Source organism: Chamaea fasciata, unplaced genomic scaffold (assembly GCF_029207755.1).
Source record: "Chamaea fasciata isolate MVZ Bird 193981 ecotype frontalis unplaced genomic scaffold, bChaFas1.0.hap1 SCAF_14, whole genome shotgun sequence".
Taxonomy (NCBI): Eukaryota; Metazoa; Chordata; class Aves; order Passeriformes; family Sylviidae; genus Chamaea; species Chamaea fasciata.
The window spans coordinates 10,537,050-10,557,120 of NW_027094099.1; the positions used below are offsets into that span (position 1 = coordinate 10,537,050).

Sequence of the window (20,071 nt, forward strand, 5' to 3'; positions counted from 1 at the left end):
AAATTTTGCAAAATGTTTTTATTCAGTCCAAACAGAATGCCTGCAGTTGCTTTATAAGCTGTTTCTGTTTGTCCCCTTTCATTTTAGAAAAAAAAAAAATCAAACTCAACCCATTCAATTTAGAAAATACCAAAGCAAAACATTTCACAGAACCATAGAATAGTTGAGGTTGGAAGGGAACACTGGAGATCATCTAGTTCAATCCCTCTGCTCAAAGCATATTTGAATATGCTATACATTTCTGTTTTGAATTTTTTTCTGTGTCCATAGTAATTTCTCAAATTTGGCTTGAATTTCTAAACAGATATGTGTTCCCTCCCTAGCTGCATTTTGGGATCAACTTTGTACTTACTGATTTTTATTTTCTTAGGTTTCTATTTGGGAAATCTATGTCCTCTGTGCTAGGCTGGCAATGTATGCTGTCTTCAGACTCCCTGTAGAAAGTGTTTTCCAGATGTCATGGATTCCACATAGCTTTTCTTTTCTTCCACATAACTTTATATAACCACAAGTGTTTGACTTAATATTTGCTTATTGCAGCACACTTGTGACTTAAAAAGATGTGGATACTCATGGGAGCAAAACATTAGCATTTATTATAAAAGGTAGTAACATACTGTCTGGTTGGCTTCCTAGCTGTGTACATACATAGAATTACAGAGTCATTTAGGTTGGAAAAGACCTTTAAGATCATCAAGTCCAGCCATAAAACCAACAAGTCCACCACTAAACTGTGTTCCTCTCATCTCAAAATGCTGACCTGTGTCTGCCAATGATTTACTAAAGAGACGTGGTAGTGTCTGTCATTTATCCACTAACATTTTTTTGTCGAGTTAATATAAAAAGCAACCCAAAACTGAAAAAATTGCGAAACATTCGTAGCCCATAAAGAGCAGCTGAGGATACAGACACATGAATGACTAGGATGCCTCAGACTTGGATGTGCCCAAAAGCTTACACAAAGACTAGAAAACGGTTGCTTTGTGAAATCCATTTGTTGGTGCCCATGACAGTGTCACCCTTGGTGCCCTGTGGGGTTTGACGCCTGAATTCCTGCTGGTTGGGGGTGAGTGCACTGTCTGAGCTGCCATTTTGGCAGATATTAAATGGAAATTGGTGTGGTTTGGACATTGGCTGGGGCAATACAATTGTATTTGTCCCATTTGTAGTCACAAAGTGCTGTGGGTCGGGACCGTGGAAGTGTCTTTCACCTTTGTATGAGAGCTGCATTAATGTCAACTTCATGGAAAGGAAATCCCTGACTTCCACTACAGCACGAAACTTGTCCACTCTGTGAAATGGAAGGACAGTAATGAACCTCAGAAAATTTAACTCAGCCCTTCTATAATTTTTTTTTTATCAAGGATTTTAATTTCCTTTTCTGCCTTTTCTTATTGCAAATTAAAAAAAAAAAAACAAACCAAACCAACCCAAACGAACAAATACCAAATGGCTAAAACTCCAGGGTTCCTTAGCAAAACTATTCCCTCGTGCCTTCATCTGGAGCAGTTTTCCAACAGTGACATGAGCTCCCAATATGTTAGTCTGACTCTAAATAAGATTTTCCAGAGTTGGATGAAGGTTTTGGCTTAGTTCTAGAATAAACTGCTTTGGAGACCTTTCTGGAGTGGATTCTGGATAACCTGGCATCATTTAAAGGATTATAAATTATGCATAATTTGCCCTTTCAAAATACTCAAGGCCTTTAAATTTCTCACCCCAGAAAATCTCTTTCTTTTCATCAAACATCAGCTGCTTCCAATTGCTTCATTCTATTTTGGTCACTTATTCCCTCTTTTCCTTCCCATGCATGACTAAATATCTCCTTTAAATCAACGTGAAGCAATTTGTTTTTCCATTCATCCATTTGGTTGTGCTGGTTCCTTTCACCATTGGAATGCCACATGAATGTCATACATTGAGGGAGGAATATCATCTATGCAGTCCTGAGTGCAGGAGTACTCAGCGCCAGTTCTGCAGCTTAGCATGGGAAAAACATGCCAGCTGCTGATTCCTGCATGTTTTAACTGGTTCATTTTCTGCAGCCCTTACCAGGAATGCTCAGGCCATGGCAGCCCCACACAATGGTGCAATGCCCAGGCTTGTGGTCTCATGGTGAGCTCTGGACCAGTGGGACCCATTCTGCCTCAGCTCAGCACTAAGCTCAAGCAAAGTGGTCCTTCTGAGGGTCAGACAGGCTGAGCCTGTGAACCAGGACAGGCCAGGGCAGGCTGCTCTGGCCGTGCTCCTTGGGACGGCTTTCTGAGCCACTGGTGCAACGCCCGGCTGCTGGTTTGGCTGTGCCGGCTGCTGAGAGGCACAGGCTCTGTGCTGTGCACAATTCCTGGCGTGGATGGGGCCGAGGAACAGCTTACCCTGCATAGAGGGGACTGGATCCCTTGTTGAAAGTGCAGTGAGGTGCAGGTGTCAGCCTTCCTGACAAGATGGTCCATGCAAACCCTGCATCAAATTCCAGTGTCCAGACAAGCATCCGCAGCTCAGTCCTGCCAGCTCTGAGGCTCCTAACTGCAATCTTGCATTTGCCTGCATCTGTACAGCTGATGAGCAGGCACACTGCTCTTCAGTAACCTTGTTTTGTTGCCCTCAGGTCAGAATGAAATTTCTCTAATCTTTGATCTCTTGTATAATACATAAACACCCACCAGATTTCTGACCCATTTGTATTTGATACATGCATTTTCCTTTCAGTTGACAAACACAGAAGCTGAAATTACCCAGAAAAAAAAATAAATACCAAGGCAAGGCATAGGAAAGGGTTTGTTTTGGTTTGGGTTTCTTCTTTTGGTGAAGTAAAGGATATGCTGGAGACAGATTTGACAAAATGATTGATCCAGATTTTTGTGGCAGCTGCATGCCAGCTCTAGCTGTCATAGCCACAGCTGATCCAAGCTGTGCTGTATTCTGCAAAGGAAAGAGTCAGGTTCAGACCTGCCAGAAGGCCCTGAGCACTAAACCCTTCTGTCCAGAGTGGGATATGTAAAGCTACATTTCCTCAAGACTGCTGCCAAATGACTAATCTTGGACACTTTCAGGCATTCCAGCGTGTCTGGTTAGTGGTTGCTCCAGCCATCCTATCGTGATTTTGGGAACCAAATGTCTTGCACACTGAAGTAAGGTGCATATTATACAAGGAGTCCCTATAATGGATGTAGGTAGAATTACTGGCCAGTGCACAGTGGCTTTACATCAAAGATAACCTTGTGAGCAGGGAGCATTTTGTGAATGCTCAAAGTCAGACATGCAGGGGAATCGGGTCCCTTTCTTTACAGTTTACTTAGGAGTCATGGGCAGTGAGGGATTTTTAAACACAGATTGAATGAATTAGTCCATCAACTTCTGTTTTCCTTTCCATGCAAGTGATGACTACCTGTTATGGCCAGAGGTGAGCTAACAAGACAGTGCTCTGCAATCAGCCACTGGTCAGACCAGATCACACTATTTACAGTAAAAGAGAGCTTGTGCTTTCTGCAAAGACATCCCAAGCTCAGACAGTATTCTGTCACCTAACCCTGCTTATTTGCATTTACTGAGGGACTCCCTAAAATTGGGCTGTGGTGATTCTTTCACTGAATGTTGAGAGCTGTCTCAGGGTATACTCCAGGGACTATTCAAGCTTCATCTCATGGGAGTTTCCTTTTTGTTTAAGGTGCAATATTATTTGTTTTCAAAACATAATGATATGTCCAGACCCTGACTACGTCCTGTGCATATTTGAATGCTTTCCTGCAGGCAGTACATCTCCCAGAGGCTACTTCTGGTTCATGTCAATGATCCTTGGGGTTTCACTGTACTTTTTACTTCCATAATAAATTATTGTGGTTTCCAAAGGTTAATCATTAGTGCTCTGCAGAAGAGATGTCCTGTCTAGATAGTGTGGTTTCCTTTTAATTGTCTTTTTGGATCTAGCTTTGTTCTTATACTGGGGATAATGTGCCAAAGATGGCACTGTGCAGGCTGTGTTGATGAGTTGAACTATGCTACAAAATACTCCTTTTGATCCTGCCTTTTTTTTTTTTTTTCTGAACTCCAACAGCTCCTTTTTTTTTCCCCTTATATAGAAGCCTTTGCCTTGTATCTCCTGTTTGCATCAGGGCATGATGGGTTGGATCAGGTCACAGTACTTTCTTGTCTGACTGAGACAGGATGGATGTCCAAGAGGATGAGCTGACCTCCATCATGGCTGGTTTTGTGAGGAGGGAGCCATGCACCAGTGAAATTGGCTTCCCAGCCCCAGCTAATATATTGCATTGCCTTGTCTTCATAGGTAACACGGAATTTTCTTATAAATCTATTCAATTTTATGGCTACATGAATCTATTTTATGAATCTTTCTTGAGAATTACAGTCAGTAATGAGTTGTACCAGCGCAAGGAGCTATTGTCATGTCCTAACCTGTTACTTAAAATACCAGCTGTCTTCACTGAGGAGGCTTAAAAGCTCCTTTTCAGGGTCCATCCACCCTGGCTAGCTAAGCCCAATTTTAAACTCACACAACGCAACACTCGTGAAACACACTTCAAAAGAGGACTAAATTGCTGCTTTAAATGGGAAGAAGTAGAGTCTATGAGTGCACCCACCAGTTTCCTGCCTGTCTGGCTGGGCTGTGGAAGGGTTGGGGATTTTCCCCCTGAATGCCATCTCCCAGGCAGTGCGGTGACCCATCCAGGTCTCTGGACAGCCTTGCCTGGCCTCCCCGACTCCCCTCTGCACCAGGAAAGGGAGGGAGTGCTCCAGCTGCATCCGGCCCGCCCGCCTGGCCACGGGAGGCCCTTGAAGTACAGAACAAAATAAATTCCTTCAATCCTAGCAATTTTCCCCAAAGCAGATCAGCAGGCAGCAGGCCTGTGTTCTGTGGCTTGCAGTGGGCATCACTGAGTGTCCCAGGATGCCTGTGTTTGATGACTATATCCCAAAGCCATGTCTCTGATGGTTTTCTGTGCCCACAAACAGCATTTGAAAGACATCACATAGAGAATCAAAATCAACTCCAGAGTGGAGTTGCTCTTGATGCAAGAGCTCCTTTCCTGGGTACCAGCACTCAGGCACTCCAGGTGATTTGGCTGCAGAGAGCACACCAGCACACCTCTGGGTCTGCTCTCCATCCCACCAGGAATGCTGCTCTCCAAGGCCCCCTTGAACAGGAATTGAACTGTTATACAGAAAACACCAACAGTTCCATGCTCAAACAAGAGTTAGGGCGTCTTTTAAGTAAGCAGAGTTAAGAAAATAGATGGCGATGAGAATTGTTTCCTTGTACAGCGGTGTAAATGTTCTTTCTGGGTTTCTGAGCTTCCTCAAAAGTGTCAGGTTATTCCCCAAATCCAAGTCAGATATGAATAAACCCACTGCATGTGTCTCCACAGCCACCAACTCCTTTTTCTGCAGTGGTTCCCCATTAGTAAAAAAGCTGGGAGACATTCCTTTCTAGGAGCAAACCTGCTACACTAAATGTCATCTCTCCTGACTGTTACCAGCATTTTCCTGATAAACTGACCTTCAGAGAAATGCACTCTTATCAGAAAGCTGTTTTGTTTAAAACCTTTTAGATGATCATTAGTCAGCTCAAGCTTTTTCACTGGTGCAGATCAAGATGTGCTAACTCTAGGAGAGGCAAAGAGTCGCTGCAGAATCATAGGTTATGTTGCACTTGAAAAATATGGAATTTTACTTGGCTATACTAACTGTCTGAAATATATGATTTCCCAGAAACCACTGGAGCTTCAAAAGGTGGAGGCTGATGAAAGAGGTCAGATTACAGCCTTGCTTCTGGGCAATGACAAATACTTCCCAGGTCATTAAGAGCAAATCACTCAATATTTTCCCATCTCTAAGGAATTAGAATAATAAATCAACTAGTATTTATGATGTGTTCCAGTATGTCTGTGATAGGGCCATGTAAATTTAGATAAAAGAAAGTTTACTTTTATTTGTTATTAAGAGATGAAAGGAAGTAGTACAGCATCTGTTCTAGAAGAAATCCATGGTTTCTATAGTCTTTTCTGAAGTTCTTTTCTCACTGAAGTGGTTAACAAAGCTTGGATGTAATGTATTCTAACCTAATGTGCCTAATTTAGCTGAACACTTTAAATTCTTTTAAGTATATGGCTCCGGTCTGTCTGTTTTTGTTTTACCTTTTTTTTCCACTGCTGAGCTCCATAATTGTTCCTTTTAGCCACAGTCACCTAAGGTCAGGCTGTACCTTGCTAAGGAGCCGAACTGCAAACAAGGCTAACTCAATCACGTGTCTCCAGCCCATTCCTGTTATTAATCCTCCCAAGTTCTGCCTAGCACTTGGCAGAGCAACTAAAGTAAACTTTTTATCAGAAGTTCACGTTCTCCTCAAGCGGAGGAAGAGCTGGATAATTCCTGCCTTTATTTTTTTGAAGAATATTGTGACATGGGAGCTACCTCAGGTTTATTTCAATAATGCAGGGGGCACAAATGTATTGAAAAAACATTGTTTGTGCAATGTGAATTTAGTCTGATAAAATTCTGTTTCTCTTTCCAAAATGTCTTTCAGAGTGCTGTCATCAGTAAATATGCTGTCATTGTAACAAATATGATGCTGGCTTTGAACTGATAAGAACATGGCCAAAGTATAGACAGTTTATACTCTGACAAGAAGCTGGTCTGGGGATTTAACTTTTGTCTGAAATCTACAGCATGCAAAGAATTTTTATTTCTGCTTCAGTCTCTGTGTAGAAAAGTCCCGCTTAATTTACTTTCTCTTATATAATTTTTGCAGTCTTCATCTCGGCTTCCATTCTTTGTCTGTTAGGTTCACTGCATGGGAGCAGACATTGCAGATTCAGAAAATCTAATTGGAAAGGAGAGCAAGGTTAATATATTTTGCCCCCAGTGCCTCTGGGACGCCCAGTGCTGCCAGCGCCTTGTAAATACAAAGATCTAACTCAAAATGCTACACGGGGATAAAGGTGGGATCAATCTGTCCTAATTAGGGCAGCTCAAATAGCATCAGATAAATGCCTCAGATGGGAAAATAGAACTGTAATTCTTCAGGTGTTGATATTATCAAAAGGGTCCTATATTAAAATAATAAAAACGTGTCATGTGACAAAAGGGTGAGAAAATTTAAAAAATAAAAATAATAATAATTAAAAAATAGAAGTAGAAATTATGAGGGATGCCAGGAGAAGACATTGATATTTTTATATTCCTCATCCAATATAGAGGGCTGCAGTGAGGTGGTGCCATTATGCTGCTGTCAGGACGAGCTCCTCACACGGTGGCTGCCCACCCTGCCCAGGGTGCTGTGACAGCCCAGGCACCTTCACAGGGTCCTTTGTATCCCAGAGCCATCTTTTGGTGATAATTTCATTTCTCTCTTCCACATGTTAAGAAGCAGCCAACACAGCCAGCAAACGAATAAGTAACAACGTGTTTTACAAAGCACTTGCAATCTTATTTAAACCTGTGTGGCAGTGATTTCCCGGCGCGTGTGTAATTTTGCAAGTAATTCATACAGTGATGAAAATCCTTTAAATATCATTGTAAGCTAATGCCCTTTTCCATTCTTAAATGTTCAACAACCTGAGCTGACAGTCAAGAGAGCTTGCATTTTTCTGGTTTGTTTTCTAAAAACAGCATCTACATGAAAGAAGTTGAAGTATGTACACCTAAAGTTTCTCTCCTAGCAGAGTGCTTCCCAAACAGCCCTTGAATACTAATTGTTCTCTGTTGCTTATAATATTAATAAAAACTTGAATATAAGTGCTATGAGGGATGGAATTTTCTATATTGCTATTTACTTCTTTAATGTGTTTTTCTTTTTGATCACCCATTACACAACCAGTGAAATATTTCACAGCTGGACCCAGTTTCAGTTGTGAGACTGGGCTTCTGCCTAGACACCAAATTAATTGCAACTGTAAAGGGCCTGTTACATCTCTCCTCTTTCTCTCTGCAGGGAGTTTGGTAGAGACCTGACGGGTGCCTTGCTTAGTCAGTGGCAGGTGTCAGTCCAGGATAACTGTTGCTATTTTGAGGGAAAACCTGCAAGAGTAGGCAAGTGTTTCCTGATGTCCCTCTCCCAGAACTTCCTAAAAATTCTCCCTGGGTGGCAGTGAGCCAGGGTGGTGGCCCCAGCAAGGTTTGCCCACCTGTGCATGATGTATGCATGAGTCGGAGCACTGAGTGAAAGCTCTTAAAGTAAGAGCAACTCTGGGTGCAGGATGTGGGGAATAACCCTCCTGCTGCCCAGAACTGATCCTCTGGAGAACCAGGCACAGCTGAGTCACAGTGTTCCACACAGCTGCCATCACTGCCTGCCCCTGTGCAGCACCAGTCTGTGCAGTCTGCACTACATAAACTGAATTTAAACTGTTATCTCTTTTAGTATTTTTCTTGAATACCTGTATTTCTCCCCAGAGAAAGACTGATTTTTCTGAGATTCGCTGTTTCTCCTGAAAAAGAAATGTGGCTGTGTTTGGAAAAAACTTTTATAGTGAGGTTATCTTACAAAAGGCATCTTATGTACGTACTTTGTTTTCTTCTCAATTTACCCCCCCTCCTAAAAGGCCACATAATTTTTCCCCTGTGAATCTGTGAAATGCAGAGTTTCTAACTTAGTTTCTTTTTTAAAGGATAATCACTTTAGATCAGATTTTTGAAGTCCTGAAGATTCGGCTTTGTTTTGAAAAGTGGTTATTTCTTTTGGTGCCCAAGACTGTCAAAAGGAAAATGTGGTTTTCAGGTGTTTATACCAGCTGAGCAAGAGAGAAGCAGTTTGCATGGGCTCTGAAGAGCTGTCGTGTGCGTGGCATGATCCTGACCTTCTCAAACAACTCTGACACTTGCCCAATGAACTTCCAAGAGTGCAAGGAGATGAATAAATCTTCAATTGCTTTGTCCAGATTGGTATACCTGTTGTGGTAGTGAATTTAAGAGTGATTGTTTTGACTTGGTGAAATTAACTCATTGTAAAGGGAATGTGTGGAATGGTTTGCTCTGAAACCCCCCAAAAGCAGAAGTGTAAACCAGATTATAGTTGTGGGGAAATGTGTGTTTGGCACTGGGGCCGTGTGGGAGATAAGGGTTACCTGCAGCCACCACGGTGAGAGGCCTTTATGTGAAGGGGTGGGAAGTGGGGAGCTGTGCCTGGAGATGTCTCGGGGAGACAGAGATGGCACTGGAGCTTATTTCAAGTGAGCACAGACTAAAAAGCCTCTTGATGGAGCGCTAGTAACCCACCCACTTGGGCACAGTCAGTTCAGACCCAGAAGACCTTGCCAAGGCAGATCCGAACCATGAGATCAGCCCCCTCAATTCATCAGATCATTCCCCACCCCATCTGTTTGGAAGTCTCTCACAAATTTAAAGGATGTGTTTTAAAAGTATTTTTCAACTCTGTTCCCAAAACATTTTGAAGATTTTTTTTCTCTTTTTTTTAGTGGTTGCTATTGTGCTCGTGTTACAGAGCCTGTCAACCCCTGCAGCACCCAGCTGTGCTGGCTGTAGCCATAATTCACACAAACTGCCAAGTGCTGTTCTTCTTAATATGACAGATCCTTCCGTGATCGCTGTGCTACAGCCAGCCCTGGTGAATGTGTTGGGAAGGATGGTGCCCATGTGAGTAAGATTTATGTTTGTTAGGGCTGTGGTGAGTGAGCCTGCAAGCGCTGCCTTCCCCTTTTCAAAAACCCAGAAGATTTATCTCCCCGACACATCCTGAGTCTGTTTCTTTTTTTAAAATAGCTATCCCCAGAAAACTTCCATGGCTTGGTTTTTCTACTTGCCCTCTCCCTTGAGTGTGGTTTCTCCTTATGTCTCCCCCAAGCTGTCATCTCCTCTTGCAATTCTTGTGGTGTTGCTCTTCCTGCTGCTCAGCTGGATGCACAAGAGCTATAAAATGCAGTTTACAAGAACCATGATCTATGGGTGATGTGCCATGGAACCACCGAGATTCTTGTACATTCCTCCTTACAACTGCCTGCATGCAGAACTGCATGTTGGCAACAGACAAGGACTGCAACTTCCCTGGTGGGAGCTTACAGAAATGAGAATACAGTTGGAAAAATAGTTGGAAAGAACAGTGTTGGATAAATGCTCTGCTATTGCTGGGCAATCAGAGCCTGATTACAATGAAAGAATGGATGTGAAACATTCCTAAGACAAGGGATATATTCAACTGCACAATCATCTCTGGGTTACCTGTTGGTGGTAGAGTATGATCCTCTTTGTTAATTAAGGGTTCAGGTTCTTGCATATACTTGCATAGATGCTCCACAGAAAGACTTAACACTGGGGAAGGACTGTACACAATTAGGTATGACTGAGTGTATTTAAAGGTATTGTTTTGACCCAAAGAAAGAAAATGTACTTGAGAACACCGCTAGGAGTTAAATATTCAAATGAGGTCCAGTTCCCTGTGTTATATTCAGACAAGTTTGTAGGATAAATTCTTCAGTAGTTTCAGTGATCTAAGGACATATATCTCACAGCCAGGACACGGGATTTTTTGCTATTGTGAATATATAATAAATCACTGTTCAGTATGACCAGGGATGATGTATCTGTTCCTTAAATAATAAATTCAGCAACCATGAAAGCCATCTGTTTTGCAGGTGTACAGTCTAGTCTTAAAGAGAAATTTTAGAGAGTTTTTCAGCTTCTGCTGCTGCCATACAGCAGGGATGAGTTTCTAGCTCCATAGTTTGTTGTTCTCTGTATAATTTTTACTCTGTCTGCCCTTGGGAAGGGTTAAGGATGGGCCCAGGAAGGCAGGCTGCTGGCCACTAGCACTGCTGGTTAACCAGGAGCAAACAAGAAAGTGGCTGCTGGGCAGGAGACAGTGGGATCCCAGGAGAGACTCGGGGGCAAGGTGTCTGTGGATTTGAGAGCCTGTCTTGAATGAGTATTCCCTCATTAGCCTGAACTGATCTTTTAGTTGCTGGGGTAGACAACAAAGACTAAGAGCTTATCCTTCTAGCTCTGATGACCAAAGAAAACTGACTTACTGATGGAGGACACAAGTTGCTTGTTTCTTTTACTGATTTGTTTTGTTTTCTCTTCTTGGATCCGGGCAGGCCACAATATAAAATAGGGGGTTGTGGCATTGGGAACCAATTCAGGAGTCTGAAGGGTCCTGAGGCTGTGGTCACTCTTGGGCTGAGCCTGGCTGAGGCTGACTAGCTAAGAAAAGGATACAGTGCCCCTAGAAGCAGAAGGACAACAGGCACTTGTAGGGTGTAAGAATTTGGTATACCACTCCACCTAAAAGGACCAATTGTCATCCTTGGTTTAGTAAATCACAAACTGAAAAGGTTGCATGCTAAATAAATGTAAGTTGGCTTAAAAATACTTAGGAAGAGAGAAGGGGAAATTCTCCAAGAGGGGAACAGCTAATTCTCTATGGTCACAGCTGGCTGCATGGCACTGTGTATCCAGACAGATAATACTGCTTGTGAAGCACAGGGTAATTATAGGGGAGTGCATGGGGATGGCAGTGCTTTGTTCCTCCCTTCCCCACAAACTTTTGGTCAACTCAAGGCGAGGCCAGGCAGTAGGAGCTGTTGGAGGCTGCTTTGGCAGCAGGGCCCCCTCCTGCTGCTCCTCCTTCCCGCTGGGCTGTGCAGCTGGCAGAGCTGGAGCAGCTGGGTGAGGCAGGGCAGCCTCCTGCATCCCATAGCTGTTGCAGTCCCTGGGCTGTGTAGGGCTCCAAGCACTGGACAGATAGGGTTAGGGGTGAGCAGTAGACACTGCGGAAAGGCAGGACTGGGAGGGAGAGCAGCTGCATCTGAAGGCCTGTGCCCAGTCATTAAAGTTGAGTGGCAGAGATCTGCTCACTTTCACTCTGCATCTGCTCCTGGGCAGTTTGGGGAGAGTCTACTAAAAACAAAGTGGAGAAAGTATAATGCTGAGAAACTTGAGAAGCATTGGACAGATGGACAAAAAGCAAAGAAGGTAGTCAAAGTGGAAAGAAGGTACAGTGGAGAAGGGGGTACATTCATCTCCTAGAAATAGTGTGTCTATCTTGCTGATCACTGAGCAGTGCTGAGTGTGATGTGTAAACTACAGCTACAAAAGCTGTTCTGACACTAGTTATGATGATGAAGCCTGTACATACATGAAGTATCTGAGCCTGAGATTTGAATGTCTTTAGTGCTAGAATTGAAAAAGTTGCTGACTTAGACTGCCTTGAAGGCTCTGATTTCCAAGTGGTACAGACAACTGTCTGTGTTCTGCAATTGCAATTACACAACAGCAGCAGCTGGACAGCCTGCCAGGACATCAGGACGGTCTGCTCTCAGCTGCTTTGGGGCTTTTCAGGACATCAGGAAAGTAGTGCAGAAAACAAACTAACTCATTGTACTTCTGTACATTCCAGGAGCTGGAGATGAGCTGTCTCAGGACAAATTTTACTCTTGTGTCACCTGAAAACATGCTGTTCCATGATACCTAATGCTTATACACAAACAAGCAGATGTACCCTCGTGGAGTGTAATGCTGATACTCACCTGTGGCTGAGGCAGCACATGGTCCTTGTTTCCTCTTCTAGAATATCTTGGGATGGAGAGACACATTCTGTCACAGCTTGCACGTGTCAGTAGTTAGTGTTGTACAGTCCATTCAGCTGTTTGCGTGCTGGCACATTTTCCACAGTTCCTTCTCCTCCTTCCTCCCACTACCTCCTTCACTGGTCTAGAGACCAACAGAATTGCCGAACTTTTCAGAAGGCCAAAGACACAATTGGAACATACAGCTGACTTAGGGGGAGAAGCAATTAAAACCACATAGAGTAATCTCTTACCAAGACTGCTGTCTGTGCTCACAGGACTGCAGTCATGCTCCCTCTGCTTTTGCTGGACAGACACTTTTCCAGACGACACTGATATTTGTTGTTCATGCAGATGTTAGTCCATCATTCCTTCTGCATAATTCTGCCTGCCTGTAGCTCGGGTACTGAAGTATTACCAGAACTGGATTTTGGCAACAAATTTTTGCTCTGGGCCTTTGCCTGCATCTTTGTGTAACTGGACAGGAGTGAACTGTCCCAGTGCTCATGCATGAACTCATAAAATGTGCAATGGGAATTGGTCAAGGTCTGTGTGAAATGGATGGACACTGCTGATACATCAAGGGAAGTGGTTTTGCTTATGGAAATTTGGGGGGAGATAACAGATATGGGGGATATCTGGGGGGGCAGTGTGTTGTTCAGTCTTTTGTCAAAAACATGCAGGATCTAATGTAAAATTTCTCAGTGAGAAGGATGAGGATGTGGCTGAATAGTGTCTTTTCAATCCTTTTAAATTTTGACACTTATGTATTTGTTCTCTAAATGCTTTGATCTTCCCCAACACCCACTTGTCTGCAGATGAAGCTGATAATAATTCCAAGCTCTTTCCTAGCATTCTCTCTTATTCTACAATCCTGAATGAAATTCAACCTTATTCTCCATAAAAAACCTTTCTCATTCCCCCAGCTGTCTCCTAGAGCTAGTTCTCTTCTGACCTTTCCCTTACTGACTCTGTACTGACCTTGCACTTCCCCCACAGCCCTAATCTGCTGGTGTCTACACTCCTAGGTTTCCTCTGCTATTTTGCATGATTTCTTTTTTTTTTTAAATAATAGGGCCCACCATTTCCTGAGCTACACTTCAGCAATAAGTGTGAACAAGGCTCTTTATCCACACACTTCATACAGTGCAGTGACAAATTACTACCATTGGCAACAATTTTGATGTTTTCACTCCTTCTCTCTGATTCTAGGTTCTGTGTAAATCTATACTTTCAACTGTACTTTTGTATCTAATAAACCCCAGCATCAGTGTTTCCAAATTGTAGAGAAACAAGACAATTCCAGTGCCAGTATGTTTGAAGAGCAATTCTGTGTCTTTAGTTGAAATTTTATCAGTGTAATGATAACTCCAGTGATTTTTCAATGGCTTTTATTAAACTACTAAGGGATTATTCAGTCTCATCTCACCCTCCCATTCAAGGCACTGAGTTCTCATCTGAAAAATCTTGCAAATGGATTTGGTTTGGTTTTTTTCATTAAGTTAGGCTGTAGAAATAAACAGTAATAACCTGCCAATGGACAGTTGTGGAAAAACTTTAGAAGAGCAAAGTGTTCATGCACATCATATCTGCATGTACATTTTCCTTGTTTTGCCATGCTGTTGCCAAACAAAGCGTTCTCCCCTCCTCCCAGTATTTGCCTGTCATTTACATATATTTTTGTATTAGTTGAGTGGGAATTTGTTTGCATTCAAAGTGGAAAGCAGACTTTTTCTGATATTGATTTTTTTTAAATGACACCATGATTTGTACATTTCATCTCTCTGTACCTGCAAACCAGACCCATTTATTTTACAAAGTAGAAAGCTTAACTCTAGGTGTCAGCACTGCAAACTGAATGTGCAGCTCTGAAAATGAAGTTTTGCTGTCTCTGACTCCTCCAGTGCCACCAGAAATAAAGTGCAATAGCAGTTTTGCTGACAGATCCATTAGGGCTGAGGAAGGGAGCCTGCATTTATGCTTAATGACACAAGTAGGAATTGTAGCATTCTCTTCTTCCAGTTTTTTTTTCTAGCTGCACATGTGTGTTCTTTTTAATGGCATCTAGTAAATAATGTTTAATGTAAAGGAAAGAATGAGGATGAGATCCATCTCCAAACGGTGCCCACCGCTTCAAATGGGTATGTTAAGCCTTTCCCTTTGTTTGTTGTTAAATGCTTATGTTAAGTGGGTGTCCAAAGTGATGAGAGGGCACAGGAAGCTGACTTCTTTTTCTGGTTCTAACAGGGTGTATAGATCAGCTAAACTAATGGGGTGGATGAAGTTTATGTGACTATTGCTTATACTCGAAACTGCCCAGTAGCAGAAACATTGGGGAAGGAAAGACTTGATTTTCCAGCCTTTAATGCTAGCAATTATGAGAAGTAAATAAAAGCATTTCTGCATCGCAAGTACTGTGGTTATCCTAAGAAAACCACATTTCTCAAAAGCACTGACATTTGGCTTTGCATCTCTCAACTTTACAAGGTGCTCTCATCTGGATCAACTGATGCTGTTACATATATAAGTGAAAAGCTGCTTCTTGCCATTCTTCTTGTCCATAGTCAGCACTTACCTGCATGTTTTGCTTTTAATTATGACCTGATGGCATTTGTCATGTAGTTAAGGTACTGTTAAAAGTGTGGCTGTCCTGAATGCAGAGAAGTTCTCCTGCTGAATTGGATTCTTCCAAAACACAATGATTTTGCCAGGGGATCATGGAAGTGTTCATGGCGTGAAACTGGAGTAAGTTAAATAGTTTCCTCATGTAGCACATCATTTTTCCCTCTTCAGATGCTGGCGCTTGTTGATAGAAGTCATGTCTCTGATATTTGGTTTTCACCATGCTCCTAAATCTAAAGTTTGGTTGGGCTTTCCCTAAACTGCTGTTGCCTCTGAGCTGTTCCTCAGCTAGCAAAAACAGGCAGGACCTTGGAGAAGCACCTCTGTGAGTCATTGAGAATAAAGGCGGCAGAAGCTACAAATGACACAGTGAAAAAGGGGAAAGGCATGTGAGGATGCCGTTGGGTGGTGTGTGGTCTGTGGTAGAGTATGGTGTTATAGCTCTGTTGTTGAAGCTGGGCTACACTTGGGCTGATACTTCTGGAACACGAATTGTCTATGGCAGTAACTTGTCTTGCCTTGGGCATGGTGTCTAAAAGGGCTTTAAATACAGCGTGTTTTCTCTTACAGTACATACAGACATCTAGTCTCCCAGCACCTCTATAGCATAAGGAAGCATAGTTACTTTCGCATGACACAGAAAGAGAAAGGGTTTATTTTACATACATATTCCAGGAAAAGTCTCCCTGCAGTTGATTTCCCAAGCCCCGGGGCCTGGCTCCACCCATAGCACCATCTTCCCTTTTCACAGGCTGTGCTTTCAAAAATATTTTCAAAGAAATTGGCACGGGCAGAGTCGAAAAGGAAAACGATGGGAAGCAACAACCGAGCCCGTTGTCCGGTTTCTGAAGAAGGGCACCAGGTGTCTCACGGAGCGGCCGCTTGCCGGCTCCCCGAGGCGGCGTCGCGGGGTTACCCCGCGCCCTGAGCGGGAGCGGGCCCCGCAGCGGTGCGGCTGCGAGCGGCGGTGCGGGGCCGCGGGCTCGGGCGGGGCTGGCGCGGCATTGGCCGCGGCCGCTGATCTGCATTGACGCCAGCGCGGGCCGGAGGTCAGCGCCGCCGGGCGCTGCATTGGCTCGGCCGGGAGCCGGGGCCGGGAGCCGGGGCAGCGCGGGGGGAGCCGCGGGGCGGGGCGGGCCGGGCGGGGCGGCGGAGGGGCCGCGGCCGCCGCCGCCGCCGCCGAGGAACATCAATAATAACAAGGTGAGCGCGGCGCGAGGGACGGCGGCTGCGGGGAGCCAGGCATTTCCCTGCTGAGGGATGCAGACACCACGGCCCCGGGAACCAGAGCTCTCGCCGCTGCAGCCCTTGCCGCCGGGATGGGACGCTAGGATCGTTTTTCTTCTACTTCTCGCTCTTTTGAATTTTTCTCGCCCTTTTTTTTTCTTTTTTTTCCCCTCAAATTTTAATTTTTCCCCTCTCGCCGTTTCGCATCACTTGTCTGCCCAAAAAACCAGCCGCATCATGGAGGCCCTTTGATGCGTCCGCCCGCCGCGTCGGCTGCCCCCGCGGCTGAGGGAAGCCCTCCGGGCCGTGCCCGATTCCCCGAGGGGGCTCCCCGCGGCCCGGCCCGCCCCTGCCCCGCGGCGCTGAGCCGGGATGCCGCTGCGGCGGCCGGAGAGCCCCGCTGCCGCCTGACGGGGGGCTCTTCCTTCCTTCCGACGACGGGAACCTGAATGTCACCCCCGCGGCGGCCGCCCGCCCGCCCGCGACCGAGGCGGCGCGGGACGTGCCCAGCGCGGCGTGAGGAGCGCAGCCGGCTCCCCGGGGCGGCCGGGCGGGATTCGCTCTTCGCTGTTATTTTTTAATAAATAGTTGATTTTTGTGGGTTTTTTTGGCCCCAAAGCGCGCCCCAAAGCGCACCCCAAAGCGCACCCCCGGTACAGCGCAGCGCCGAGTGGGACCGTGAGGAGTGAGCGCTGCTCGGCGGGAGCGCGGACGCGGAGGTGGGGAGCGGCCCCCGGCCCGGTCCCGGGTTAATCGGTAACGCGGAGCAAGCCCGGGTGGAAAATGCGCCGTGCTCCGGGCTCAGGGGAGGAGATGGTGCCGTGCCCCCGGCCGCTCTGAGCGCCGAGCCGAAGCCGGGGTGTGTATTGTTTGGGGCTTGGGGTGTTTTTGTTATTTTTGCTTTTGATTTTTTCCCCTTTTCTCTTTTTTTTTTTTTCCTGCTTTTACAAGAAGGAGAGAAAACCTTACCAAGATTCTCAGATGGCTTAGAAAAATTAATAATAATCTGTGAAAATACGAAGTCGACCGGTTCTTGATTTCCCCCCTTCCCTCCCCTCCAGCTCCCCAGCCCACTGCTGAGATTGAGCTAAAGGACCTGTTTCCTGGAGGACGAGAACAGACACGTTTCTGGTGGTGTAGAAGGGACCGATGGCAATGCTTCAGAGTGTAGCGGAGACGCAGGAGAGAGATTCAACCTGTTAACAAAAAAAATTAAGCAGGGGGAAAATATCAACGGGAAGGAAAGATATATATATATATATACATATATATATACACGTATATATATACAATTTAGAAGTATTCCCCAGGTGGCCACAAAGCATGGGCTGTGTTCCAAGCACCAACCTCTCTGACAGCAGAGTGATCTGTCACAGTAGCAATGAGTCTGAGGAGTACAATTTCCCTCACCAGACCAACACAACCATGTCTCAACAGCAGCAAGGCAACCCCGTCCCAGGATTATTCATTAAATGCTACAACACATCCACTTATGAGGCGAGGACTAATTCCTCTAAGAAAGACAAGAGGGAGAACAGCCAGAGCATGGAGGCAGAGGCCCAGACCGGCAGACCCAATGTTAAGGTAAAAAGGGTGCTAAACACGAGCACTGTTTCTCTCAGAACAGGAGTTGGCTGTAGCGGTCGAGCCCAAGGAGTCTCCCTGCAGTTGTGCGGGAGCTTTTCCTGGCTTGGGCTTTACTTTCGTTTATGAACTAATCAGTGTCTTGGCGACTTTGTGGGGATACCCAAGCCTCTTTCTCCATTCCACAGAATGAGTTTTCCTAATTCTGGGGAGGACAGCGGTGTTAATTGTCCTCGTCGATCGTTCGAGCCGGGGGTCCCTCCGCCCGCGCCGTGCAGGGGGGATGCGCTGAGCCCCGGTGTGTGCTGGCTCGTCCCGCGGGGCCGTTTGTGCTCGTCCCCTCTGGAAACGGGCAGATCGCGGTCTGAAGCGATCTGCGAGCTGGGCTGATCACTCTGCATACCTCTTCCATTTGGAAAGTTGAAGGGAGACAACTTGTTGACCTTGTCTGTTGCTGCAAATAGGGTATTTTTTGCAATTTTTTTCCCATGTGTTTGCGCCCATACTTTTGAGTAGAGGTACGACACAAGACTACATGGAGTTGACAGACACATACTGAAAAAAAAAAGTGATTTGTGATTATTTTCTTGGAAGTGAGACAGTGGTGTGGAGTGCTTGCTTGTCTGTTTGCTTTTTATCGATGGACTGTTTATTTATGGGTTGTACTTTAGCTCCTAATGTTATAGGCTTGGATTACATCTTTGCTTTTTTTTGGAAACTACTTTTATTTTGTAAAAATGAGTAGTTGCAAATGTAAGAAAAATCACATTGTAGCAGCCCTAGGGATATTATATAACATGACTGATCTGTTCTGGTTGCTGTGATAAGAACTGAGATACACACGCTGTAAATATAAGATACAGGCTTGATATGCAAGTGAGATCTAGCTGAATGTCAAGTGTTTTGCAGACTAACAGAAACTCTAATGACTTTGTTTTCTTAGGGTTTTAACTTGCTTATTAAGATGACTTCTAGAGTATTGACCTGGAATAATTTACTTCAGTTATGTGGGTGATTTTCTTTGATTGTTTTCTCTCAGATTTAATAATCTTTGTTCATAGTTCAATAAGTTTCATAGTTTGAAAAAGTCTAGAAAAGTAGCAGATACTTTGAGAGTAGTGAGCTGGGGAGGAATTAACAATACTTAGCGCAGAACATGAAGCTGAATGGTGGTGTACTAAACTGAATTTTTGTGTTAACAACACTGCACAGGAAATGAACTTTAGGGCCCTCTTCACACGCGATAGAGGTGCTCACGGCATGTTTAATGCAGCAGCCACACTGAGGAAGCTGAAGTTGTCATCAAAGTCCTGACAAATTGTTTTGCTAGCTGAATTTTTAATAGTGATTATGATTGTATGTTACAAAACCTAAATCAAAAATAGTATATTAAAAATTTTGTTCTGTGAATTTGTCTTGTGTGTAATTGTTTAAGGGGAAAGATCCCTTAAACTTGTTTCCAGAAGCATGTGTGGGCAGCAGTCTTAATTTTGTTAAATTTTGTTGTTCACCTTCAAGAACTTAGTACAAATTCTTGTTACTAGGTTTGGATAATTCAGCCAGACACTATAGGTTGCTGTTGGTTTGTATGCATACTGTCATCTCACTGACAGTCACTCAGATTTTTATCACTCAGTCACATTTTCTGCCCTTGTCATCACTCTTTAGCACAGTTCTGTGAAAGATGGGTTTTGAGAAATGAAAATGGAGTTCTGTTTGTGATCAGTTGAATACAAAATGTGTTGGACACATCACTTCTACATTATTTTCACGTGTGAAATCCTGTAAGAGTCTTTAGAGCTGTCAGGCAGCGTGGCATTTCTTTCTCTGCTTTTATCATTAGCGTGTGTAGTACGATCAGATTTGCAGTTCTTAGAGTGCTAGATAACTGTGCTGCCTCAGAGATTGTGCCGGAGTGAGGGATCACTGCAGAGCAGTTTTCACAGCTCAGTGAAGTTGTTTGGAAAGAAAGAAAGAAAGTGTGAGATACTTGAAAACAATGTGCAGGAGCCTGAAATTCCTGAAGGCAAAAGGAGCATTGAGCAGGATGTTGTGCTGTTTTGTAATTAAAAGGATTTTTGATTTAAGGAAGAACTGTAGGA

General features: G+C 44.4%; 1 protein-coding gene across 7 annotated transcripts in view; it reads left to right on the top strand.

Moving 5' to 3' along the window:
* The window catches only part of PDE8A (phosphodiesterase 8A), a 150,084-nt gene that overhangs the window by 9,634 nt on the left and 120,379 nt on the right, over positions 1–20,071 (top strand). For 4 of the 7 annotated variants that reach the window (XR_010723078.1, XR_010723079.1, XR_010723077.1 and 1 more), the window contains exon 1: positions 16,383–17,969. The exons of 1 other annotated variant lie outside the window; for it this stretch is intronic. Coding sequence is in view for 1 of the 6 variants with exons in the window: in XM_066196698.1 (XP_066052795.1) it covers positions 17,709–17,969 (261 nt within the window). In the remaining 5 variants the exon portion in view is untranslated. Of the gene's footprint in view, positions 1–16,295; positions 16,362–16,382; positions 17,970–20,071 lie in introns of those variants that run through there. 2 more of the 7 variants (XR_010723080.1, XR_010723082.1) reach the window with 2 other exon arrangements.